Source organism: Halichoerus grypus, chromosome X (genome assembly GCF_964656455.1).
Source record: "Halichoerus grypus chromosome X, mHalGry1.hap1.1, whole genome shotgun sequence".
Classification (NCBI taxonomy): domain Eukaryota; kingdom Metazoa; phylum Chordata; class Mammalia; order Carnivora; family Phocidae; genus Halichoerus; species Halichoerus grypus.
Genome location: NC_135727.1, coordinates 70,803,847 through 70,831,629, shown reverse-complemented (window position 1 = coordinate 70,831,629; position 27,783 = coordinate 70,803,847). Strand labels below are relative to the sequence as shown.

General features: G+C 38.3%; 1 protein-coding gene across 1 annotated transcript in view; it reads right to left on the bottom strand.

The window, feature by feature from the left end:
- TEX11 (testis expressed 11) overlaps nucleotides 1-27,783 on the bottom strand; it is a 299,675-nt gene that overhangs the window by 252,941 nt on the left and 18,951 nt on the right. Inside the window, exons 3-7 of the mRNA XM_078065032.1 lie at nucleotides 27,231-27,352; nucleotides 26,213-26,297; nucleotides 21,984-22,063; nucleotides 15,272-15,352; nucleotides 15,061-15,180 (exon numbers count right to left, since the gene is read on the bottom strand). Coding sequence (XP_077921158.1) covers nucleotides 15,061-15,180; nucleotides 15,272-15,352; nucleotides 21,984-22,063; nucleotides 26,213-26,297; nucleotides 27,231-27,352 — 488 coding nt within the window. The remainder of the gene's footprint in view (nucleotides 1-15,060; nucleotides 15,181-15,271; nucleotides 15,353-21,983; nucleotides 22,064-26,212; nucleotides 26,298-27,230; nucleotides 27,353-27,783) is intronic.

Here is a 27,783-nt window from a genome sequence, read left to right as displayed (position 1 = left end):
AATAAATCCATAGATTTAGGGTAAAATGACTTTTTATAAGAGTACAAAGACAATTCAATGAAGAAAGAGTAGTCTTTTTAAAAAAAAATGATGCTGGGGCACCTGGGTGTCTCTGTTGGTTAAGCATCCAACTCTTGGTATCGGCTCAGGTCATGATCTCGGGGGTGTGAGATTAGGCTCCCCACTGGGTGTGGAGCCTACTTTTTTAAAAGAAAATTAACCCAAAATCAATCATAGGTTTAAACATAAAAGGTAAAGCTATAGAACTTATAGGAGAAAGTATTTCAGATCTAGAGCTTGAAGAATTTTGAGACATGACACCAGAAGTACAATCCATTAAAAAAATCAATTAAACTTCATCAAAATTAAATACTTTTGCTCTGCAACCCTATTAAGAGGAAGAAAAGACAAATACATATTTGACAAAGGACTCAAATCTAGAATATATAATTCACAAAATTCAACAGTAAAAAAAATCAACCCAATTAGCAAATGGATAAGGAGCACAAACTGGGGCGCCTGGGTGGCTCAGTGGTTAAGCGACTGCCTTCGGCTCAGGTCATGATCTTGGAGTCCCTGGATCGAGTCCCGCATCGGGCTCCCTGCTTGGCGAGGAGCCTGCTTCTCCCTCTAACCCTCCCCTCTCTCATGTACTCTCTCTCTCTCTCTCTCTCATTCTCGCTCTCTCAAATAAATAAATAAATCTTAATAAATAAATAAATAAATAAATAAAATAAAAGAAGCACAAACTGACATTTCACTTAAGAGAATATACAGGGGCGCCTGGGTGGCTCAGTCATTAGGCATCTGCCTTCGGCTCCGGTCATGATCCCAGGGTCCTGGGATTGAGTCCCGCATCGGGCTCCCTGCTCGGCGGGAAGCCTGCTTCTCCTTCTCCCACTCCCTCTGCTTGTGTTCCTGCTCTCGCTATCTCCCTCTCTGTCAAATAAATAAATAAAACCTTTAAAAAAAAAAAAAGAGAATATACAGATGGCAAATAAGTACATGAAAAAATGTTCAACATCATTAGCCATTATGGAAGTACAAATTAAGACCAGGATGAAACATCACTAGACATCTAATAGAATAACTAAAATAAATTAGTCACAATACAAAAATGCTGGCAAGAATGCAGAAAATGGGAACTTCCATACATTGCTTGTAGGGATTAATGGCACAGCCACTCTAGGGAACAGTCTGGTTGTTTCTTAAAATACAAACTACTAAACATACACTAACGATTCAACCCAGTGATTGCACTCCTGGGCATTTATCCCACAGAAATGAAAATTTATGTCCACACAAAAACCTCTACACAAATGTTCATGCCAACTTTATTTGCAATAGCCAAAAACTGGAAACAACCCAAATTCCTTCCATAGTAAATAGCTAAACAAACTGGTAGATCCATACCGTAGAATGCTACTTACAAATAAAGAACAAACAACTGATACACAAAACTGAGAAGGATGTCAAAGCAATCATGCTAAGCTCAAAAAGGCACTATCAAGGGTGCCTGGGTGGCTCAGATGGTTAAGCATCTGCCTTTGGCTTAGGTCATGATCCCAGGGTCCTGGGATTGAGTCCCGCATCAGGCTCCCTGCTCCTTAGGGAGCCTGCTTCTCCCTCTGCCTCTCTCTCTCTCTCCCCTTCTCTGTCTGTCTCTCATGAATAAATAAAATCTTAAAAAAAAAAAAACAAAAAGGCACTATCAAAAGGTTACATACTATATGATTCTATATATATAATATCCCCAAACGACAAAATTATAGAGGTGGAGAATATTAGTTGCCTGGAATAGGGAATGGGGGAATGGGCATGCTATAACTACAAAGAGGAAGTACAAGGTATCTTTTTGGTGATGGAATTGTTCTATATCTTGATTGTGGTAGTAGTGGTTACATGAATCTACTCATGTGATAAACTGTACAGAACTACAGACACACATATGAGTTTATCATGTCAAAATGGTAAAATATGACTAAGGCCTATGGATTGTAATAATGTCAATTTTCTGGTTTTAAAATGCACTACATTTACAGAAGATGTTACTGCTGAAGAAAACTGGGTGAAAGGTACTCCAGAACTCTCAAAATATTTGTGCAACTTCCTGTGAACCTATAATTATTTCAAAATAAAAAGTTTTAAAAAATCACATTAGTTAAGGGGTGCCTGGATGGCACAGTTGGTTAAGCATCTGACTCAGTTTCAGCTCAGGGTTCTGCGCTCAGTACGGAGCCTGCTTAAGATTCTCTCTCCCTCTCCCTCTACCCCTCCACCCCTATGTACTCCCTCTCTCTCTAAAATAAATTTTTTTAAAGATTTTATTTATTTGACAGAGAGACACAGCGAGAGAGGGAATGCAAAAGCAGGGGGAGTGGGAGAGGGAGAAACAGGCTTCCCGCAGAGCAGGGAGCCCGATGCAAGGCTCGATCCCAGGACCCTGGGATCATGACCTGAGCCAAAGGCAGACGCTTAACAACTGAGCCACCCGGGCGCCCCCAAAATAAAATTTTTTTAAAAATCACATTAGTCAGGGGTGCCTGGGTGGCACAGTCGGTTAGGCGTCTGCCTTCGGCTCTGGTCATGATCCCAGAGTCCTGGGATTGGGCCCACACTGGGCTCCCTGCTCATCAGGGAGTCTGCTTCTCCCTCTGTCCCTCACCCCGCTCACGCTCTCTCTCACTCTCTGTCTCTCAAATAAATAAATAAATAAAATCTTTAAAATAAAATAAAATAAAATTTGAAAAAAAATAGAAATCACATTAGTTAATATCATCAATTTCATCAGAAAAGTTTAGGTGGAAGCTGTCAAAGTCATGGTGGAGGTACAAGTTTTCCAAAATTCTAACTTTTACTTAACAGCTTAAATTTTATCACTAGCAACAAATACTGTCAGTTTCTTTCCTTGAAGTCACATTCTCACTTCATTCATTTGGAAAATGTCTGTAAATACCCAAGTCTGAATGAACAAAGTTTATCTATCAGTCACTCTTTAAAACAGAAGTAGCTAATTCAGCTCACAAGTCAAAACAATCACATAAGGGCCTTTCCTCAAGACAACCATCATACTTCAATATGCAGTAGAAGTGTCCTGTGGGTATTTCCATTTGCATTACAAAAATATGAAAACTCAAGGGTCAAAATTTATTAAACTTAATCATTTTTATTGTTTCACCAGGGGCATTTTTAAGTAAAACTGGCATTCTTTTCACCGCAAGTGGGTAGTGATGAAGAATACAATGACTAGTAAAAGGTGTGCCACTGTCTTGGTTCACGTTAAAGTGCCAGCAGTTTTCCCCACCATTGCTTCCACAGCACCGGTACAAACACCAACATAGCAAGGGGGCAAATAACATCTTAGAATTATTATGAAACTAGTTTTGGGGCGCCTGGGTGGCTCAGTCGTTAAGTGTCTGCCTTCGGCTCAGGTCATGATCCCAGGGGCCTGGGATCGAGCCCCGCATCGGGCTCCCTGCTCAGTGGGGACCCTGCTTCTCCCTCCACCTCTGCCGCTCCCCCTGCTTGTGCGGTCTCTGTGTCAAATAAATGAATAAAATCTTTAAAAAAAAAAGAAAATAGTTTTGCCCTCACAGATCCCTCCACCATACTAAATTCTTCCATTACCTCACTATCCACTCAGCCCTTAAACTCCTAACAGTCTGTCCTCCACTTTTACCTTTCTACTAAAATTACTTTCTATGGTCCCTATTGTCATCCTAAATGTCCAAGAGCCTTTTCTCCAACCTCGTTTTCCTTTAATTCTCTGAAGCACTGCACTACTGATCATCCCTTTTTCAATGAAATGTTCTCTTCCCATTCATGACTGTTCCAGTCCTCCTTCATTTCTGGTGTGTCATCTGTCCTTTTTGTTTGTTCTACATTTTACTACATCTTCCCCTACATGTAAATGTTTGGGGAATGACTTGGCTTTCCTACCATCCTCACTCTCTTGCCTCCGAGGACTGACTGGTTCAGTTCTGAGCATAAATGCTTGCTTCCTTTGGATCTCCTGTATCTGTCCCCTTCCTTCCCATTCCTATTTTTACAATTATAGTTAAGACTCTCATCATCTCGGGACACCTGGGCGGCTCAGATGGTTAAGCGTCTGCCTTCGGCTCAGGTCATGATCTCAGTGTCCTGGGATCCAGCCCCGCATCAGCCTCCCTGCTCAGTGGGGAGCCTGCTTCTCCCTCTCCCACTGCCTGCTACTCCCCCTGCTTGTGCTCTCTCACTCTCTCTCTCTGACAAATAAATAAATAAAATTTAAAAAAAAAGAGGGGCGCCTGGGTGGCTCAGTTGTTAAGCATCTACCTTCGGCTCAGGTCATGATCCCAGGGTCCTGGGGTCGAGCCCTACATCGGGCTCCCTGCTTGGCAGAAAGCCTGCTTCTCCCTCTCCCACTCCCCCTGCTTGTGTTCCCTCTCTCTCTCTCTCTGTCAAATAAATAAAATCTTAAAAAAAAAAAAAAAAAGACTCTCATCATCTCATGCTCACACTATGCCTCCATTCTATTTACCATTCTAAAAATTTTTTGAGGGGCGCCTGGGTGGCTCAGTCGTTAAGCGTCTGCCTTCGGCTCAGGTCATGATCCCAGGGTCCTGGGATCCAGCCCTGCATCGGGCTCCCTGCTCAGCGAGGAGTCTGCTTCTCCCTCTCCCTCTCTATCTCTCTCTTTCAAATAAATAAATAAAATCTTAAAAAAAAATAATAGGGATGCCTGGGTGGCTCAGCCAGTTAAGCATCTGCCTTCAGCTCGAGTCATAATCCCAGGGTCCTGGGATTGAGCCCTGCATCGGGCTCCCAGCTCGGCAGGAAGCCTGCTTCTCCCTCTCCCATTCCCCATGGTTGTGTTCCCTCTCTCGCTGTGTCTCTGTCACATAAATAAGTAAAATCTTTAAAAAAAATAAAAAATAAAAAATTTTTGAGTATAGTTGACACACAATGTTTCAAGGTGTACAACACAGTGATTCTATACATTACGCTATGCTCACAAGTGTAGCTACCATCTGTCACCATATAATGCTGTTACAATATCACAGACTATATTCCCAATACTATGCCTTTTTTCCTAAGCACTACTGCAAGGCTACTCTTTGCTTGGTGCCATATTACCTCTTCCCAAAAACTTTCAACCACCCCACTGCCCTTAGGAAAATATCAAAAGTATTTTTTCAGAGAGGTATATTTGGGCCTCTCAACTTGGCCCAACTTACTTCTCTACACTTACTCCTTACTATGTCCCTGAACAAATAGTTTCCTTCAAAGAAACTGGTCACTCAACATTCTTTAAACAAGACCTATCAATGTCTGCCTATATGATTTTGCTCATGCTCAAGCCTTTGCTCTGCCTAGAATATCCTGTGCTCTCTTTACTACTTTTCTAAATCTATTCCTGCCTCCAAAATCCAAATCATGTCCTAAATCCTGTGTGTGTCTTCCTCTACCAACCCAGTTCACAATAATCTCCGCCCCCTTTCCTACCTCTATATACCAGTTATCTCTCAACCTTTCATATCCCATATACTACTATTACTCTTTTTGGGGAAACAAAGAGGACACAGAGGGATAATAGGAAAGCAGATTCATTTATACAACATACATTTACATGTTATCTCTTATGTGCCAAGTACCATGCTAGATGTTGACAATATAAAAGTTAACTTTTTGTTACTACTTTTTAAAAAAGATTTTATTTATTTATTTGAGAGACCATGAGAGTGAGGTTGAGAGAACGAGTTGGGGTAGAGGCAGAGGGAGAAGAAGACTTCCCACTGAGCAGGGAGCCCGACATGGGACTTGATCCCAGGACCCTGGGATCATGACCCGAGCCGAAGGCAGCCGCTTAACCGACTGAGCCACCCAGGCGCCCTGTTACGACTTTTTTAACTAGTAGGGAATGAGTGGGCCACGGCCCTCAGTATAATAGAGAAACTGGGCTTTCCACCTGCCTTGCATTTCCAAGATACTCTCCATCATAGTCTTTATGGATAAACTCATGTTTCCTACATCCATGTGGCCCTGTCAGCTTCTATAAGTGGTCTTGCCCTAGTAAAGAGGGAAGGGAGCAGAAGCACAACATATGACCCCTGCATCTGCAGATGATATAGACCGCGAAAAGAGGCACTGCTAACACACAAGGAAAAGAAGACATTAGGAGAAACAACAAGATCTATAGTCACTTCTACAGGGCTAAAAGACTGCAGATAATCTGTGATACAAGGGCAAACAGAAGATTATCACCTTGTAGGTGAATGTAGAGATTGAGGAAAAGTAAATTCTTAACAAATGTTATCAACACCATGTGACTACCTTAGACAAAGCCTATGCCCTGCCCAATCTATGCCACTCATTTGGCACTTACATTTTCCTTTTCCCACTTTTAAAAAATACATTTGTAGCCTAACTTCCAAACTAGCTCATAATTTTATGGAGGAAAATGACCATACCTTACAAGTCTATTCCTATATAGCACTGAACACTGCATGTAGATAATTTATCTGCACCACTTTTATGATACTTAATTCTTTCTATTTTGTATATGCATTATTTATCTCACCAACTAAACCATAATCTCCTTGAAGATAGGGTATATGATTATTTCTCTCCCTGACAAAGCCTAACATATTACTCTATTTGTACAAGATACTCATTTTCTGTTGAATAATTTAATAAATAATATATTAATAAAGCAATTCTCTAATCAGTTTACGGGAAATGCCTACAGAAAGATAAGGTCTATATACATCTCTAAGAATATCTCAGGCACTCTACTGGGACAGAGAACTCACTAATAAACACCACTACTGACAGTGGTTCATAAAGATGTCTTCTGCCAAGCAGACATCAACAAAACCCACAGGCCCTAAAGGTGAGAATATCTTTGAAATGGAAAAACTACTTACAGCAAAAACAGTCTTCATTTCAAATTTTGAAGACATCATCACAAAATCAAGAATTATATGGTTCTCATTATTGATCATAACTACTAAAAATTTCTGTGAGCTAAAGAAGATACCATTTAGATATCAACCTCCATTACACTAAAGAATACCACAACATTTTCTAGAAACATGGAATCTTTGTATTAAGAAGAGACGAAAGGGTCATCTAACCTAATTTCCTATCTAATGAAGGAATCCTTTCTATAACATATATAATTCTTAGGATGTTCACACCTTTGCTTGCAGTCTTTCAATGACAACAGACTTACCATCTTGCAACAAAGCTATACTATACTATTATTGGATTATTATCACTGATAAAAGGACATTTTACATTGAGCCAAAAACTTTGAAACTATCTTTCTCAATGGTCTCAGTTCTATCCTGTGGACTTTAATTCTTCTTTGATATGATAATCCTTAAAATATTCAAAGAGAACTATAATTCCTACTATCTTCTTTTTTTCCAGGCAGACATCTCTGTATCCCTCAAATATTTTTCACATGATGTATTTTCCACACTATTACCACACTATCACAATGATTTTAAAGTGTGATGCCTAGGTTGATCACAATAATCAAGATGTTAACTAGTTGAAAACATCTACCTATGTCTTGGCACTATATATCTGTTAATATAACCTAAGATTGTGCTAGCGTTTTTTGCAGCTACATCACATCACTGATTGAAACTTGAGCTTGTAGACAATTAAAACACATAGATCTTTTTCATATGAACTACCAGCAAGCCAAATGTACCTCTGTCATAATGTAGTGCACAGACAGTTGATCTCAAATTTATATTGGATTTTACAGGCTCAGAGACGTAAAGTAACAGCCCAAGGACATAGAGTAAATTGGTAGAAGAGTTAACAGGTAACACCAAGACCTACTGGACTTCATAACAAATTTTTAGTAGTTGCATTAATATAACCCACAAAAATATTAAGAGTAAAAGACAAAATTGCCAAAAGGGGGTTCTTTTATACAGTCAACCTAATTTGCAGGGAAGGAAGCATTAGGCAGAACATCAGAAAATCTTGGTTCTGGTTTCAGATCTTCAACTAACTTACTCTCGGAACTTCAGTTTCACCATTAAAAAAAACAAAAAGTTAATCAAACCTAAATAAGTGGGAAGACATCCCATATTCATGAATCAGAACACTTAATACTTCAAGATAGCAATAGTATTCAAGGTCATCTACAGACTCAACACTATCCCTATCAAAATCCCAGCTGGCTTCCCTGCATAAATTGAGAAGCTTATCCTAAAATTCATATGAAAACACAAGAGACCCAAAATAATATTAAAAATAACAAAATTGGAAGACTCACACTTTCTCATTCAAAACTTGCTACATGGCTACTGTAATCAAGACAGTATGGTATGGCATAAAAACAGACATTCAGGGACGCCTGGGTGGCTCAGTCGCTTAAGTGTCTGCCTTCGGCTCAGGTCATGATCCCAGGGTCCTGGGATCGAGTCCCGCATCGGGCTCCTTGCTTAGTGGAGAGCCTGCTTCTCCCTCTACCTGCTCTGCCTGCCGCTCCCCCTGCTTGTGCTCTCTCTCTCTGACAAAAAAATAAATAAAATCTTTTTAAATTTTTTAAAAAAATAAAAACAGACGTGCAGATCAATACAAAAGAATAAAAAGTCCAGAAATAAACCTTCACATTTATGATCAACTGATTTTTGACAAAGGGTGCCACCCACGATCAAGTCGGATTTATTCCTGGGCTGCAAAGGTGGTCCAATATTTGCAAATCAATCAACATGATACACCACATTAATAAAAGAAAGGATAAGAACCACATGATCCTCTCAATAGACCCAGAAAAAGCATCTGACAAAATACAGCATCCATTCTTGATAAACACCCTCAACAAAGTAGGCATGGGTAAAACATACCTCAACATCATAAAGGCCATATAAGAAACACCCACAGCTAATATCATCCTCAGTGGGGAAAAACTGAGAGCTTTTCCTCTACAGTCAGGAACAAGACAGGGATGTCCACTCTCACCATTACTATTTAACATAATACTAGAAGTCTTAGCCTCAGCAATCAGACAACAAAAAGAAATAAAAGGCATCCAAATCGGCAAGGAAGAAGTCAAACTGTCACTATTTGCAGAAGGCATGATACTCTATGCAGAAAACCCAAAAGAATCCACCAAAAAATTGCTAGAACTAATACCTAAATTCAGCAAAGTTGCAGGATATAAAATCAACATACAGAAATCTGTTGCATTCCTATACAACAAGAATGAAGCAGAAAAAGAAATCAAGGAATTAATACCATTTACAGTTACACAAAAACCATAAGATACTTAGGAATAAGCCTAACCAAAGATGTAAAAGATCTGTACTCTGAAAACTACAGAACACTTAGGAAAGAAATTGAAGACGACACAGAAATGGAAAGACATTCCATGCTTGTGGATTGGAAGAACGAATATTGTTAAAATGTCTATACTACCAGGGCGCCTGGGTGGCTCAGTTGTTAAGTGTCTGCCTTCAGCTCAGGTCATGATCCCGGGGTCCTGGGATCGAGCCCCGCATCGGGCTCCCTGCTCAGCAGGAAGCTGCTTCTCCCTCTCCCACTCCCCCTGCTTGTGTTCCCTCTCTCACAGTCTCTGTCAAATAAATAAATAAAATCTTTTTTAAAAAAATGTCTATGCTACCCAAAGCAAGCTACACATTTAATGCAATCCCTATCAAAATACCATCAGCATTTTCCCCAGAGCTAGAACAAACAATCCTAAAATTTGTACAGAACCACAAAAGGCCCCAAATAGCCAAAGCAATCCTGAAAAAGAAAAGCAAAGTTGGAGGCATCACAATTCCGGACTATAAAGCTGTAGTCAACAAGACAGTATGGTACTGGCACAAAAACAGACACATAGATCAATGGAACAGAATAGAAAACCCAGGGTACCTGGGTGGCTCAGTTGGTTAAGTGTCTGCCTTCGGCTTGGGTCATGATCTCAAGAGTCCCAGGATCGAGTCCTGCGTGAGGCTCCCTGCTCAGCAAGGAGTCTGCTTCTCCCTCTCCCTCTGCCTCTCCCCCTGCTTGTGCTCTCTCAAATAAATAAATAAAATCTTTAAAAAAAATACAGATTCAAAGGGGTACAAGCACCCCCATGTATACAGCAGCATTATCAACAATAGCCAAGCTATGGAAAGAGCCCAAATGTCCATCTACTGATGAATGGATAAAGAAGACATGGTATATATCTATAATGGAATACTACTCAGCCATCAAAAGGAATGAAATCTTGCCATTTACAACAATGTGGACAGAGCTAGAGTGTATCCTAAGCAAATCAAGTCAATCGGAGAGAGACAAATACCATACGATCTCACTCACATGTGGAATTTAAGACATAAAACAGATGAATATAAGGGAAGGAAAAGGAAAAAAAAAAAAAAAAAGGAGAGAGGGAAACAGGCCAGAAAAGACTCTTAACAATAGAGAACAAATTGAATGAAGGTTGCTGCAGGGAGGTGGGTGGGGGATGGGCTACATGGGTGATGGGGATTAAGGAGTACGCTTGTTATGATGAGCACTGGGTTGTTGTACGCAAGTGATGAATCACTTACTGAACAAAACCTGCACTATATGTTAACTAACTAGAATTTAAATAAAAATTTTAAAAGAAAAAAAGAAAGGGAGCCAAGACCATTCAATAGGGAAAGAATAATCCTTTCAACAAATGGTGCTGGGACAAGTGGATAGCCACATGCAAAAGAATGAACATGGACCCCTACCTCAAGCTATACCCAAAAATTAATTGAAATGAATCACAGACCTAAATGTAAGTGCTGAAAGTACAAAATTCTTAGATATAAGGAAATTAAATCTGTCTAGGCGCCTGGGTGGCTCAGTCTGTTGAGCGTCTGACTCTTGATTTCTGCTGAGGTTACGGTCTCGGGGTGGTAAGATTGAGCCCAGTGTCAGGCTTGCACTCAGCAGGGAGTCTGCTTGAGATTCTCTCCCTCTGCCAGTTTCATAAAAGATTAAACATAGAGTTACCATGTTATTCACCAATTCTATTCCTAGATATATATCCAGGTGAAATAAAGACACGTACATAGAAAAATCTGTACATGAATGCTCACAACAGAATTATTCATAGTAGTTCAAAATTAGAAACAACCCAAATGTTAATCAGTAAATGGAAGGATAAAGAAAATGTGGTATATTCATACAGTAGAACATTATTTGGTAATAAACAGATGAAGTATACAGGCTACAACATAGCTGAACCTTTAAAACGTGCTAAGTGAAAGAAGCTAATCACAAAAGAACACTAATTGATTTCATTTATATGTAAGATCCAGAATAGGTAAATTTTTTTTAGTATGTTCAGTTAGCCAACATATAGTACATCATTAGTTTTTGATGTAGTGTTCAATGGTTCATTAGTTGTGTGTAAAACCCAGTGCTCATCACAACAAAATTTATAGAGACAGAAAGATTAGTGGTTCCTAGGGCTGGGGTCAGGAGGAATGGAGAGTGATTGCTAATGGACAGGAGGTTTCTTTTTGGGGTGATGAAAATGCTTTATTTTTTAAAAAAGTTTGTATTTAAATTCGTTAGTTAACGTACAGTATAATATTAGTTTCATGTGTACACTATAGTGATTCAACACTTCCATACATCACCCAGTTGCTCATCACAAGTGCACTCCTTAATCCTCATCACCTATTTAACCTATCTCCCTGGCCCACCTCCCATCAGTTTGTTCTCTAGAGTTAAGAGTCTGTTTCTTGGTTTGTCTCTCTTATTTTTTCCCTTTGCTCATTTGTTTTGTTTCTTAAATTCCACGAGTGAAATCACAGTATTTGTCTTTCTCTGACTTATTACACTTGCATAATACTCTATAGCTCCATCTACGTCATTGCAAATATCAAGATTTTAGCATGTAGCTGTCCAGTATCCCCAACATCATTTGTTGAAGAGACTGTCTTTTTTCTACTCGATATTCTTTCCTGTTTTGTTGGAAGATTAAAGGACTGTACAGTTGTGGGTTCATTTCTGGGATTTTTATTCTGTTCCATTCATCTATGTGTCTATTTTTGTGCCAGTACCATACTGTGTTAATCACCACAGCTTTGTAATATAACTTGAAGTCCCAAATTGTGATGCCTTCAGCTTTATATCTCTTTTTCAGGATTGCTTTGGCTGTTTAGGGTCTTTGGTGGTTCTGTACAAATTTTAGGATTGTTTGTTCTAGCTCTGGGGAAAATGCTCATGGTATTTTGATAGGGAATGCAAGAAATGTGTAGATTGCTTTGGGTAGTATAGACATTTTAACAATATTTGTTCTTCCAATCCGTGAGCATGGAATGTCTTTCCGTGTCTTTGTGTCATCTTCAATTTCTTCCCTCAGTGTTTTATAGTTTTCAGAGTCCAGGTCTTTCACCTCTTCGATTAGGTTGTTTCCTAGGTATCTTTTTTTGTGTGTAATTCTAAATGGGATTGATTCCTTCATTTCTCTTTCTGCTGCTTCATTATCGGTGTATAGAAGAGCAACAGATTCTGTATGTTAATTTTGTATCCTGCGACTTTACTGAACTTGTGTATCAGCTCCAACAGTCTTTCACTGGAGTCTTTCAGGTTTTCTATATACAATATCATATCATCTGCAAATAGTGGAAGTTTGACTTCTTATTTACCAATGTGGATGCCTTTTATTTCTTTTTGTTGTCTGATTGCTGAGGCTAGAACTTAAATAGCAGTGGTGAGAGTGGACATCCCTGTCTTGTTCCTGACTGTAGAGGAAAAGCTCTTCAGTTTTTCCCCATTGAGGATGACATTAGCTGTGTGATTTTCATATATGGCCTTTATGATGTTGATGTATGTTCCTTCTAACCCTACTTTGTTGAGGGTTTTTTTTTAAGATTGTATTTATTTGACAGAGAGAGAGCAGCAGAGGGAGAGAGAGAGCAACAGAGGGAGAGGGAGATGTTGAGGGTTTTTATCATGAATGAATGTTGTACTTTGTCAAATGCTTTTTCTGCATCTATTAAAATGATCATATGATTCTTATGCTTTCTTTTACCCTTAAGGTGGTATATCATGTTGACTGATTTGCTAATATTGACCATCCTTGAAACCCAGGAATAAATCCCACTTGATAATCCCACCAAAGACCCCAAATAGCCAAAGCAATCCTGAAAAATCCTTGACTGTGGTGCATAATTTTTCTAACGTATTGTTGGATTTGGTTTGCTAGTATTTTTTGAGAATTTTTGCAACCATGTTCATCAGAGATATTGGCCTGCAGTTCTCTTTTTTAGTATCAGGTTTTGGTATCAGGGTAATGATGGCCACACAGAATGAATTTGAAGTTTTCCTTCTTTTTCTGTTTTTTGGAATAGTTTGAGAAGAATAGGTATTAACTCTTCCCTTTTTTTTAAAGATTTTATTTTTTAGTAAACTCTACACCTAACAGGGGGCTCAAACATACAACCCTGAGATCAAGAGTTGCATGTTCCACCAACTGAGCCAGCCAGGCGCTCCTATGAACTCCTCTCTAAATGTTTGGTAGAATTCGCCTATGAAGGCATCTGGTCCTGGACTTTTGTTTGTTGGGAGTTTTTTGATTACTGATTCAATTTCTTTACTGGTTTATCAGTCTGTTAAATTTTTCTATTTCTTTCTGCTTCAGCTTTGGTGGTTTATATGTTTCTAGGAATTTATTCATTCCTTCTAGGTTGTCCTATTTGTTGGCATATAGTTTTTCATAATATTCTCTTACAATTATCTGTATTTCTGTGGTGTTGGGTTATTTCTCCTGTCTCATTTGTGATTTCATTTATTTGGGTCCTTTCTCTTTTCTTTTTAATAAGTCTGGATAGGACGCCTGGGTGACTCAGTTGTTGAGCGTCTGCCTCCGGCTCAGGTCATGATCCCGGGGTCCTGGGATCGAGTCCCGCATCGGGCTCCCTGCTCGGCGGGAAGCCTGCTTCTCTCTCTCCCACTCCCCCTGCTTGTGTTCCTGCTCTCGCTATCTCTCTCTCTGTCAAATAAATAAATAAAATCTTTAAAAAAAAATAAGTCTGGATAGAGGTTATCAATTTTATTAATCTTTTCAAAGAACCAGTTCCTGGCTTCATTATCAGTTCTACTGTTTTCTTAGTTTCTATATCATATATTTCCTCTCTAATCTTTATTATTTCCTTCCTTCTGTTGGCTTGACTGTGGTGAACATTGCACAATTCTGTGAATATACTGTATCATGAACTGTACATTTTTTTTAAAGATTTTATTTATTTGACAGAGAGAGACACAGCGAGAGAGGGAACACAAGCAGAGGGAGTGGGAGAGCGAGAAGCAGGCTTCCCGTGGAACAAGGAGCCCGATGTGGGGCTCGATCCCAGGACCCTGGGATCATGACCTGAGCCAAAGGCAGACGCTTAACGACTGAGCCACCCAGGCGCCCCAATGAACTATACATTTTAAATGTGTGTATTTTATAGTATATGAATTATATCTCAATAAAAAATGTTAGAAAATAAAAATAAGAGGATTATACTAGATGATTTTTAAAGTCTCTTTCATTTCAAAAGTTACGTAATTACACAGAGCAAACTCATCATGGCTTACACTTTGTCAACTATAAATGAACACCTAACTGCACCGTGACAAAGGAGGAAACCCACAAGCCAAACAGAGGTAAAGTACAACTTTAAACACTGATAGCAGCAGACTTTTAGAAAACCTCAGTAAACAACCCAGAACAACTGCAAATGAGAAGACTCTTTTCAGGCAATTATTTTAGGCAGACTGTTAATGTAAGAGAAAGTCACAGAGAGGTGTTTCAAGTCGAGGCTACTGCCATAAAGAAATGACAGACATTACATGCAGTGATTAAAAACGATGTTTAGTTATATATCAGCCTTTCTAACTTCATCCATCCCCACACAGATACTAATCACCATTAATAACGTTAACTTCAGATATAAAATGGAGATAAAAAATCAAATATAATATCCTCCATAAAAGGCCAATGACACCTGACTTTCTTCTAGTAAGTTATATCTCATCACTTTGCTTTTACATATACAAAATGCCCCACTGTAAGGCTATGGTGACCATGATACCTACTGCCTCTGCTTGGTAAGAAAGCACTTTGAAAAGGTCCCTCTCCACAGCCATATTCTGCAAAGTCACGTGGACCTCAGTGGAGCTTCTCTGCATTAATTTGATATATAACTGCTCCAGACCCTGGAAAATAAAATCACAATACAATGTCATGATGAGAATAACCACAACTATTACTAATAATGGCTACAGCTAAAAATCAGTGGTAACTTACAGTCATGGCAGCTTGAAAAAATTGATCAGCAATCACAGCATTTCCAACATCCACCCACCCTTTTCCTGTTTTCATATTCATCTAGAAGAGAGAAGTTAGAGAATAATTTTTAAAAATTCACAACTCCTCCAAACTGGTTGAAGAGAGTATTAAATAAAATATTTAATCCTCTGTCCATATTCAGTAGTGTAATCCCCAGAAAAAAAATAACAGCATTTATTATAGTTCTATGTTCTGCTCTGAACTCCATAATTTAATAGAAATGGTCTCAAGAAAAGCAATAATAAAAAATTAAGACTTGAAAACACATTTTCTAAGAATTATTAAAAGAAAATATTGGGATAGATAGGAATAGAAAGTTCTGAAAAATTAATTCTTCACATACTTGAAGCAAGTTATATGATACACATTAGACTATAATTCAACACAACTTGGTTCCAGTTTTTAAATACACCTCTAATAAAATTTTTATTAGTCCAACAAATGTTTGTTAAGTATCCTTTATAAGCCAGGCACACTAAAGAAGCTCACAGTGTTATAACTGACAGACATCTAAATAAATAGTTGCTATGTAATATGCACAAATGCTATGGAAGCAAACAAGAACTGAATCAAGATGGAGGACTGAGCATATACTACAGCTCTACCCCTTCTACAAATCCCTAGAAATGATATGTATGTGTGTGTGTATGTGTGCATGTATAAAATATATATAATAAATATACTGTATATTTTACTATAAATTTACATATAGAATATAAGTATACTACAAACTTCAGTATAAATTTTATATACTATAAATCCCTAGAAATTATATATGTCATGTCATATACATATATGTGATACATATAATCTCTAAGGATTTATATATATATATATTCCCTAGAAATAAGAGAAAATATATACATATTTTTCTTATCAATAAGAGTCCTGAAAAACAAGGGGCATTTTCATTTGACCTGAAATTATGAGGAACTTCTGAAAAACAGACACCAAATGGGATGAAACAAAAACCCACATACCAAAATGCACAAAAATGCAAAATGTGGAAAACATCCTGGATGTGAATAGTAGTATCAGGCAGCTGGCTTCCCCACCAAGAGGTATCTTCCCTCCTCCCCAGGAAGGAACAGTGAGTACAATCACTTAGGCTAGAGAAAAATAGAGTTCCAGATGGCTGACAACACAGGCCAATACAAAACATCCAGCCCTACCTCTTGATCAGTCACTTGATTCAGGTTATGGTAAACAGCGTGACACAGTATTCACAGACTATCAAGGAATCTCAAATCAAATCTGAGCAAGAATCCCCAAACAACTGAGGGAAACCGACCTCATTAAAGGACATCACACTCAACAAACAAGAATATCTAAGGAAATAGAATGAAGAGAACTAACAGATGGAAACAAAGAGAAATAGCATTATCCACAGAATCGTATAGCAGTCACAATCAGTAAAATGCTCCTTTTAGTTTTCTATCTTCAAAATCAACAAAGCCAAAAATGCAAATATTAGAAGTTAACAGAAGTTGGAAGGTTAAAAATGAGGGAAAGGTGGAGAGAACGCAAAAGTACAAATATCCTCACAAGGTGGAAAGTAAAAATATACTCTCCAAAATTGATGGGAGAAAGAAAAAATTTTTTTGGATTTTTATTTTTTTTAATTATGTTCTGTTAACCAACATACAGTACATCATCAGTTTTTGATGTAGAAAAATTTTAATATATTACATTTAAGGTTGAAAAAGGGTGCCATCAGATAAATTAAAAATAGTATAATATAGTTAACAAAAACTGAAAGGAGGAATATGGGGAGGTAAAAAATAATAGGAATATAAATCTTCATCTATCATAGCACAAAAAAATAGATCATATGTAAAACTGATAAATCAAGATTTTATTATTATTATTATTATTATTATTATTATAGGCTGAACTATGTCTCCCTAAAATTCATATGTTGAAGCCCTAACTCCCAGTACCTCATAATGGGACTGTATTTGGAGATAGGGCCTTTAACAAGGTGATGAAGTTAAAATGAGACTACTGTGGTGGGCCCTAATCTGACTGGTGTCCTAATAAGGGGAAATCTGGATACACAAAGGGACACCAGAGATGCATGCATACAGAGAAAAGGCCATATGAAAACACAGTGAGAAGGCAGCCATCTGCCTTCTCTGTCAAGGAGAGAGGCTTCAGAAGAAACCAAACCTGCAAACACCTTTATCTTACACATCCAGCCTTCATAATTTTGAGAAAATGAATTTCTACTGTTTAAGCCACCTCGTCTGTGTTATTTTGTTATGGCAGCCCTAACAAACTAAGACAGTGATACGAATGTATGATTAAAATATATGGAGGTCGGGGCGCCTGGGTGGCTCAGTCGTTAAGCGTCTGCCTTTGGCTCAGGTCATGATCTCGGGGTCCTGGGATCGAGCCCCACATCGGGCTCCCCGCTCAGCGGGGAGCCTGCTTCTCCCTCTCCAGCTCTCTCTGCTTGTGTTCCCTCTCTCACTGTGTCTCTCTCTGTCAGATAAATAAATAAAATCTTTAAAAAATAAAAAAATAAAAAAAATATATGGAGGTAACCATGAGATGTGAAAACAGAAATAATTACAAGTAGTAGCTTTAAAAAAATAAGAAAAAAACATATATACAAGGCAATTCATTGCAGCACCCAAATGTCCATGGAAGGAAGCTGGTTGAATATAATAAGGTACATGTACCAACTGAATACTGTGTAGCTATAAAAAATGAGGAATAACTCTATATACTGCTATGGAGTGATCTCTAGGATATAACACTAAATGAGGTGAAAAAAAGGTGGAAAAAAGTATATATATGGAATGCTACCATTTATATAAGAACCTTTGGGGTGGGGAAAGACATGAATATATACCTGTTTGTTTTATTTAAAAAAAAGGATAAACAATAAACAAAATAGCTATCCACAGGGGAAGTGAGGGAACAGAGTAGAGAGGACACAGATAGAAGGTAGACTTATCTGAATATACTTCCTTCAGTAGATTTGACTTTGGAACCATGTAAATATTTGACATAATTATAAAACAAAATTCAATCCTAAGGGCAGAAAGAAAGCAACTGTCAAAAATCAAAAGCAAACCAAAATAAATTATCTGGGGCACCTGGGTGGCTCAGTCGGTTAGGTGTCTGCCTTTGGCTCGGGTCATGATCCCAGGGTCCTGGGATCGAGCCCCGCATCGGGCTCCCTGCTCCGCGGGAAGCCTGTTCTCCCTCTCCCACTCCCCCTGCTTGTGTTCCCTCTCTCGCTGTGTCTCTCTCTGTCAAATAGATAGATAAAATCTTTTAATAAATAAATAAATAGGGGCGCCTGGGTGGCTCAGTCGTTAAGCGTCTGCCTTCAGCTCAGGTCCTGATACCCAGGGTCCTGGGATCAAGTCCCGCATCGGGCTCCCTGCTCAGTAGGGAGTCTGCTTCTCCCTCTCCCTCTGCTCCTCCCCCTGCTCATGCTTTCTCTCTCTCTCTCTATAAAATAAATAAATAAAATACTTTAAAAAAAAAATTAAAAAAATAAATAAATAAATAAATAAATAATAAATCTAACTATGTATCAAGTCAATAGCTTCATTACAGAAAAAGGAATTATTTCGAGTACTTTTGAAACAATATTTTAAGGGGTGCCTGGGTGGCTCAGTCATTAAGCGTCTGCCTTTGGCTCAGGTCATGAACTCAAGGGTCCTCGGATCGAGCCCTGAGTCTGCTTCTCCCCCCCACTGCCTGCTCATCCTCTCTCTCTCTCATGTTCTCTCTCAAATACATAAATAAAATCTTTAAAAATATTTTTTAATAATATTAAAAAAATACTTTGACTACACATCCCTAGTGAGACATATACTAAGAATAAAAGAAGTGTAGGGGTGCCTAGGTGGCTCAGTCGTTAAGCGTCTGCCTTCGGCTCAGGTCATAATCTCAGGGTCCTGGGATCGAGCCCTACATCAGGCTCCCTGCTCAGGGGGAAGCCTGCTTCTCCCTCTCCCACTCCCCCTGCTTGTGTTCCCTCTCTTGCTGTGTCTCTCTCTATCAAATAAAGAAAATCTTTAAAAAAAAAAGAATAAAAGTATAAAAAATTTCTTGAACTATTTTTAGAAATCAATATTGATATTGATGTATTATGAAACAATTATAAATATACATTTTTTGGATAAAACCAGTTATTCATTATATTAATGTTGTTAGGCACCAAGATTGCCAGGGCCGGGGCGCCTGGGTGGCTCAGTTGGTTAAGCAACTGCCTTCGGCTCAGGTCATGGTCCCGGAGTCCTGGGATCGAGTCCCACATCGGGCTCCCGGCTTGGCTGGGAGCCTGCTTCTCCCTCTGACCCTCTCCCCTCTCATGCTGTTTCTCTCTCTCTCTCTCTCAAATAAATAAATAAATAAATAAGAAAAAAAAAGATTGCCAGGGCCACCAAGATTATCAAGAAGCTAAGTAAAATCCTATAATCCTAAATACTAATTAGAAATATCACTATGGAGGGGCATCTTCGTGGCTCAGTCAATTGAGCATGTGACTCTTGGTTTTGGCTCAGGTCATGATCTCAGGGTCATGGAATCCAGCCCCATGTTGGACTCCACACTCAGCATGGAATCTGCTTGTCCCTCTCCCTCCCCCTGTGCCCTGCCCCCAGTTCACGCAGGCACTCTCTCATTCTCTCAAATAAATAAATAAATAATTTTTTTAAAATATCACTATGAACTCATTACATATTTTGTCTTTCAAAAATATATGTATTTCATAGCTCTGTCTAGTAAAAAGGTCTAGAAACAAAGACCAATGCAGTAGCAATGAGCACTCGTAATTTCCAGATTGTGGTTTCTAAATAACATTCTCCACTAAAAGGAAACATGGCTCTTTCAAGGAATGACTAGGGCAGGAACTGTACAAAATGAGACTGGATATCTTGCCATATCAGAAATCAAATTTTGACTATTATTTCAGTTTTAATTAAGGATTACTGGAGTAGTGTTAAAAGGCTTCAGAATCACATCAAGAGGCTCCTTCTGGCCAAAGATAGGTGCTTCAATAAGAATAATAACTAAAATGGCTTGAAATGCATTACAAATGTTAAAATCCATGAGTTCACAATGATACTTTTAAAAAAATCTACCTGATCATCATTTAAGGATGTTAAAGAACCAACTCATTCTGAACCAACTCAACTCATTTCACTCAAAAAAAAAAAAAAAAAGGGAACAAGTCAAGACTGTCCTTTCTTATAAAGGTATACTTCAAGGTAACCAAATAGTTGATGAGGGAAAGTTTCTCTCTATCCCAGTTAATAAACAAAGAAGGAATATAGAAATAGAATGTGCAAACCCCTACAGAAATAATGGACCCAGGGACAATAATCATCAAAGGGCACTAATACAACAAATAGATATTAGTACCTCCTGGTGGAAATATACCATACTGCCTATGAATTATTCTTGACAAAACTGAGCCTGAATCAGATCATGTTTCTAAATCTACCTACCAGTTTACAGGAAAAACGGGGGACAGAAGGCTATATTAAATGATACCATGACGATGCAGTCATCAGAATCCAGAATTTAGGAAACTCTATAGGACAAACAACCTTGTTTCTTCAACAAATACATTTATTCAACAGATTTTTTAAAAAGGAGGGGGAAACATGCAGATGAAAAGAGACGTATTAACAAAATAGAAGGTGTGGACTTTCTTTAATCCTGGTTCTAAGAAACCAAATGGAGGGAGGGAGGAGCAAAGAAAGAGCACACAAGTGAGCAAGAGCAAGTGAAAGAGTGAGAGTGTGAGAGTCTGAAGTGTGGGAACATGCAGGCAGGAGGGGAAGACTGGATATTTGATGATTTTAGGAAATCTTTGTTAAATTTTATCAGGTATGATCATGGGCATTGGGTTTGTTTGAATAAAAAAAAACACCTTGTCAGGGCACCTGGATGGCTCAGCAGGTTAAGCGTCTGGTTAAGCGTCTGCCTTTGGCTCAGGTCATGATCTTGGGGTCCTGGGATGAAGCCTGGAATCAGGCTCCCTGCTCAGCGGGGAGTCTGCTTCTCGCTCTCCCTCTCTCTGCCCTCTGCCCCGCTCATGTTCTCTCTCTCTCAAATAAATAAAATCTTTAAAAAAAGACACCTTGTGTTTTAGAGACACATATTGAAATATTTATGAACAAAATGATGTGTTTTATATTTGTTTCAAAATAACCCATGGGGTCAGGGATTTGCTGTTGGAGGAGATATAGAAAAAAATGAGTGGTCAGGAATTGGTGATAACTCTAGCTGAGTGATGGGGAAATGGGGAAATCATTGTACTATCTTATCTATTTTGTGTGCACATTTGAGCTTTTCAATAAAATACTATTTTAGAACACTGGGAAAAATATTTTCCACTAAAAAAATAACACTTGCTTCTAGGGAGCAAGACAGGGGTAGGGAATGATGAAGCAGAGAACTATTACTTTTTACTACTTACCATAAATCCTGAATTTAAGTTCAATACTTAGTCCACTGAATCACTGTAATGACAGTACTGCTGAGACCTTTCATTGTAATAGGTACAATTATCATAAAAGGAACATGGATAGCACTAAAGGATCTAACCCCCTTCCCGGGTCACACCAACTTTAACCATCTTCATAGGAGTAATGGCTATTTCATTCCATCTGCACTTTCTCCTTATTTAATTAGGACTTACCAAAATCTGTCTTTGAATAGCTTCTTCGGAAGCAGCTGAGCCTCCACACATACACACCAACTTGCAAGCAACATGCCGTACTGCAAAACAGTAATCAGACACCCATAAACACAAAACATTCATTCTCCTTTTATATATACTTATAAAGAGAAAAGAGGAGCAAAGTGAAACCAATCTTGTTAAAATGATAACTGTAAAGTCGTTTTTAAAAAATCAATTATCAAAAGTAAATGAGCTGAAAATTATCAAATGAATTATTTGCTTAATACTCTAATCTCTAATCAGACAGATATTTAATTTTCAAATTTTAAGTTCTGCAGGTCTTAAATTCTGAAGACTCACTGAAGATACCTAGTTCCATGTGATGCTTTTGTGTGTATTATGCTGACAGCAAAAATAATTCTAAGTAAAACGAATCGAAAGCTATTCAACAGGGACGCCTGGGTGGCTCAGTTGGTTGGGTGTCTGCCTTTGGCTTAGGTCGTGATCCCAGGGTCTTGGGATCGAGTTCCGCATCAGGCTCCTTGCTCAGCGGGGAGCCTGCTTCTCCCTCTGCCTGCTGCTCCCCCTGCTTGTGCTCTCTCTCTCACTCCCTCTCTGACAAATAAAATCTTAAAAAAAAGCTATTCAACATCTGACAAAATTTCTGAACAGCAGAATAGTTTTAGATTATTCCCCTAAACTGTGAATCTTTCTAAATATATTCTTTTCTGTTGATGATGTAGAAGTTCGTGAAGTGTAACTTAGAAAATATAGATTATCTTCATTATACAGTTCACTTCCCCCGAAAATAGGAAAGTTTGAATAATTGTAAGCTCTTTATTTACATAGTTTCTCTCATCATAAAACATGTCCAATTTTTAAAGATGACTTCATAAATAACTGATCTAGTTGCTTTGATGTTAGATCTCAGCAGCCACTCAACCTATACTAATACCATTTTCAATTAATATTCCATTGAAAAAGAGATTTGCCCAGATGAAATTATGGGGTAATTGAAGTCAGATTCTCATTACCCATCATGAAATATAAATTCTAGTCATCCTTTAATAAAGTTATTTCTGAAAAAAACCTCCCAATAAAATAACTCCTAATCATATATCTGCTTTGTCTTGCTTTTCCAATTTTGAAGATATTTCCTTTATTTTTTCCAAAGTTTACTAATTCTTTGGTATTCTCAAGGAACCTGATCTCTCAATCATTTTCCCTCTCCAAAGATATCTTCAGTACCTCCCTCTCAATTTACTCCTTCCCTTCTACCTTCAAACATATCTGTCTCTCTTCCTTGAAAAACATCAATTAACCCCACTGTGCTTCAAGCTTCTATTTCACTTCTCTTTCTTTCAAAGACAAACTTCTTAAATTGAATGGTCTATCTACTACCTCTACTTTCTTGCTACTCACTCATCTCCTTAATTAAGCCCCTGCAATCTGTTTTGCATCCTTACCACTTTTCTAAAATTGTACTACCAAAGATCACCTTCCCTGACTTCACAGCAACATTTCACAATGACCATAACCTTTTTAAAAAATACTACCTCCGGGGCGCCTAGGGGGCTCAGCTCATTAAGCTTCCGACCCTTGGTTTCAGCTCAGGTCATGATCTCAGGGTCGTGGGATTGAGCCCCGCCGCGGGCTGCGCGCTAAGCATAGAGTCTGCTTGGGATTCTCTCCTCTCCCTCTGCCCCTCCCCCTGCTGGCATGTGTGCACACTCTCTCTTGCTCTCTGTCCCAAATAAATAAATAAATAAAATCTTTTCTAAAAAATGCTACTTCCTTCACCTCACACTGTCTCGGTTCAGCACTGAGCAGTCTCCCTCTATGGGAAATGCCTTCGTCTAAGAACTTTGCTCCCATCCCCAAGTTCTTGATCTGGCTGTTTATAGTCACCACCAATACGCCTTCTGGCAAAGGCAGCTGAGGCCAAGACAGAACGCTACTTCAGTATAAAGATGTTTTCTCTGCTGCTGCTGCTTTATCTTTGCCTTCTCATCAGCCTGTTCTTGGCCCCTCTGTGTTATAAACATACTGGTTAGGTGCTTGCTGTCTGACTCCTTACATCTGCCTTACTCTGTTCCATCAGTGCCCAAAGCTTGGTATTTCAATAGACTTCAGACAACACAGTGTTGCATCCTCTGGCATCTGTGAATTCTTTATTTTTATTGTTAATCCACTCCTTCCCAGATCCTCAAGCATAATGTATGCCTGGTATTTTTCTTCTGGAGTCTTACCTTGCCCCTTTCACTTACTGCCTGCCATATGGTATGACAATCCTATAAGGAGTAGGCACTCAATAAATGGATAGTGAGTCTCCTCTAGAATAATCTGTCACTTTTGGTCTCCTATCCTCGTTATTTTTCTTCCCAGTCCTTAACTGCCAGAGTCAAGGTAAAAATCTCACTACTCTGTTCTCCCAACACCATTGGTTCTTAAAATTTGGTGTGCATTAGAACAGTTTTCAAATTATATACATATCCAGGTTTTATCCTAAACCTATAAATCAAAGTCTCCAATGGTGGGGCCTGAGCATCTGCATTTTAACAGGCTCCACAGGTGATTCTTATTTATACCAATATTTAACAATAACTGCTCTTTATTTTTTCCCTCAGAGAACTCAACTACTTGTGTGGCTTCAACAATCACCTCCATGTGAGTAATTACCAAATCTCTAGGCAACCCGACCTTTCTCATAAGTTCTAGTCTCACATCTCCAAACTTATTGTCACCTCAAATGCAACAGGTCTAAAACTAAAATTTACAAGTCATTCCTCTACTTCTGACTTTCCTGTTTCTGTTCAGTGTTCCCTAATTCTTCCCAATAACAAAAAATTGTAGGTTATAAATCTTGATAACTTTTTCATCACATACCATAATCCGGGCACACTGAATTTGTTTTTAAGGAGACAAAATATCTTCCAATCAACATATTTTTGGAATAAAACTCTTATATCAGAGGCTTTCTACACTCACATCCTGTTTTCCAGTTTCTTAAAATTACTATACACAGAACAAGCCCCCAAATGTCTAATTAAGAACTGCTACATGCACAGAGTCAGTACATTGGGAGAGGTCCAGCTACCAAATCTCTACTATTTGACAAATAGTGAAAAACAGCGAGAACAATGTTCCTTGATAGAACAGTAGGAGTTTAGATTTTAATATCACACAGTTCGACCGTGTACTAAGTTTCTCCAACAGATAAATCTCTAACTCGTCCCATAACTACAGGATCAAAGGCTCCGAGGAGCAATATCAACATTTATCTGAGAGTTAAAGAGGTAGAACCATTCTCTAAACATCCTAATAGAGGAATGGACTAATAAATAAGTATATTATTGACTATATTAACCACTAATCACCCTAGACCTACACTGAAACTGTACACAGTTTGGTTTATATTCATAAAGATAAACACTTAGCAATGAAGTCTACTTGCTGCATACAGACAAAATTCACTTGTCCTTACAAAGCCACGTAGTCCAGAGATTCACGTTTTGGCTCGATGTACCCTTTATAATGGGGCAATATACTTTCCATAAATGCATTAACTGTCACTATCTTTGTTGAAAATTGGTTAACTGTCAGCACACTAGACCCAACCACTTAGCTAAAGCACCAGAACTCTGCCAGACAGTGGACCACGTATAATGCATCCGAGCAGATGAGTGTGGTTTGGGGGTTCTGTTTTGTTATTATTCTTTTTGTTTGCTCTCACAGGTAGGAAAAAACTTCTATAATTTTTCTCAGTAACTCAGTCTAAAGCTCATCAACCCACCTCATGAGGAAATTATTCTTTACCGATTTTTAAATCTAAATCCCTCATATGGCAACATTTCTCATTCTATTATTAATGGAGAAAGGAAATTACTATTTGATAGTCCTTCAGAACCCTGAAGATTCTGATCATCTCTTCTCCAGGGAAAATAATCCATGTCCTTTAACATTTCCTCAAGTTCTCACTTTCCCACCCTTTTATCATCTTTGTTGTTCACCACCAGACTATTTCTTGCAGTGATGCTTTTATTAATCAGGAGCTAACCTCTGAAAAAAAAAACATAAAATTCAGGATGTTTGCTTGAGAAACTTCTATGTATGGATCATTTTGTTTAGTTTTATTTTAACAAATATCCATCTGTAAACTAGTCAAAATATTATTTAAACTGCAAGAACACAACCTAATGTATAATAAAAATACTACTCATACCATGAGTCACAAAATGTATACATACATTTAGCTTTCTGCTCTTCACTTATAACCAAACCTACTCCCTTGGTAACTGCCCAGTTCCACAGGTTTACTGCCATTTCTTCAATCTGAGCAAGAGAAACATTTTCTTAGCCAGTTAAAATACTGCCCACCTCCAATGATATTATTTTTCTTGCATGTTTTATGCATACGTGATTATTGTGGGTCATTTATAGGCCCTCCGTAATCTAGTACCATTCTACCTTGCCTCCCCCAAAATGTACCCACTGTTAGAGTAATTATTTGACTGTCCCACGAACACAACTTGTTCATTCCTATCTATGCACTTTTATTCATACTACTGGCTTTACCTAATATACCTCCTCCCATTGTCTTTACGTAACTCAAATCCAGTTCAGTCTCACCAGGAACATGCACAAAGCTTTCAGCAACTACTACAGTCTACGTGGATCTCTCTCCTCTTTGAATTTCTGTATTCATTAAGTTTCACATAATTGAGCAACTAATTATGCTTCATTGTATCATTTATTCTTTGTTTTAGCTGTTATTAAGCCATTAGATTTGAAAATCCAAAAACAGATTTCTATGTATTTATAATGGTTAATCATAAAGACTATTTTATTTTTTACTTATATGGGACATTAATTAAAATGGTGAATCATCAAAATTTATCAGGGGCACCTAGCTGGCTCAGTCAGTGGAGCATACAACTCTTAGTCTCTGAGTTGTGAGTTTGAGCCCCACGTTGGGTGTAGAGATTCCTTAAAAATAAAATCTTTCGGGGGCACCTAGGTGGCTCAGTTGCTTAAGCATCTGTCTTCGGCTCAGGTCATGATCCTGGAGTCCCAAGATCAAGCCCCACATCACGCTCCCTGCACAGTGGGTCGGTGGGGAGTCTGCTTCTACCTCTCCCTCTGCCCCCCCACTGCTCCTTCTCTCTCTCTCTCTCTCTCTCACTCTCTCTCTCAAATAAATAAAATCTTTAAAAATAAAATATTTCAAAAAAAATTTATAATAAACAAAATTGTTTTTATACCAACCTGAGCATCCTGTATTTCAGCCATAGATTCCCTGTTGATATTTGCTATGTCGGCGAAGAGTCTGTCAATTGCCTCAGGTATGCTGGGTGAATTATCTCTTAAAATCAGGTTTTCAAGAATTTCTGAAATAACAATGGATGATAAAACTGCTGTGAACCATACCACCATTGGCTAAAAGTAGCAAGTAATTTCAAAATCTGTTCCTAGATCTTTGGTAAAATGAATAATAGCATGAAGAAACCTGAATTATCCTTAGAGTAAAACCAAACTGGAGATAAAGTTTCGTGTAGCTAAGGGTAGAATACAATTTTCAAATAAACTTTGTATTCCCTGAGAGTTACTTGTTTATAACTTAATCACTCATTCATGGAAAGTAAAATGCACTGAATTCACAAACAGTTCGGTTATCTTAAAACTACAAAATAGAAATTAACAATGTCTTCAAAACTAGAATATGTAGAAATTCTGAAAGGAGACATATATGTGCCCTGTAAAACTGAAATACTTATTAATACTTTAAAGCATTAGACAGACATAACTTACAATGCTGGCT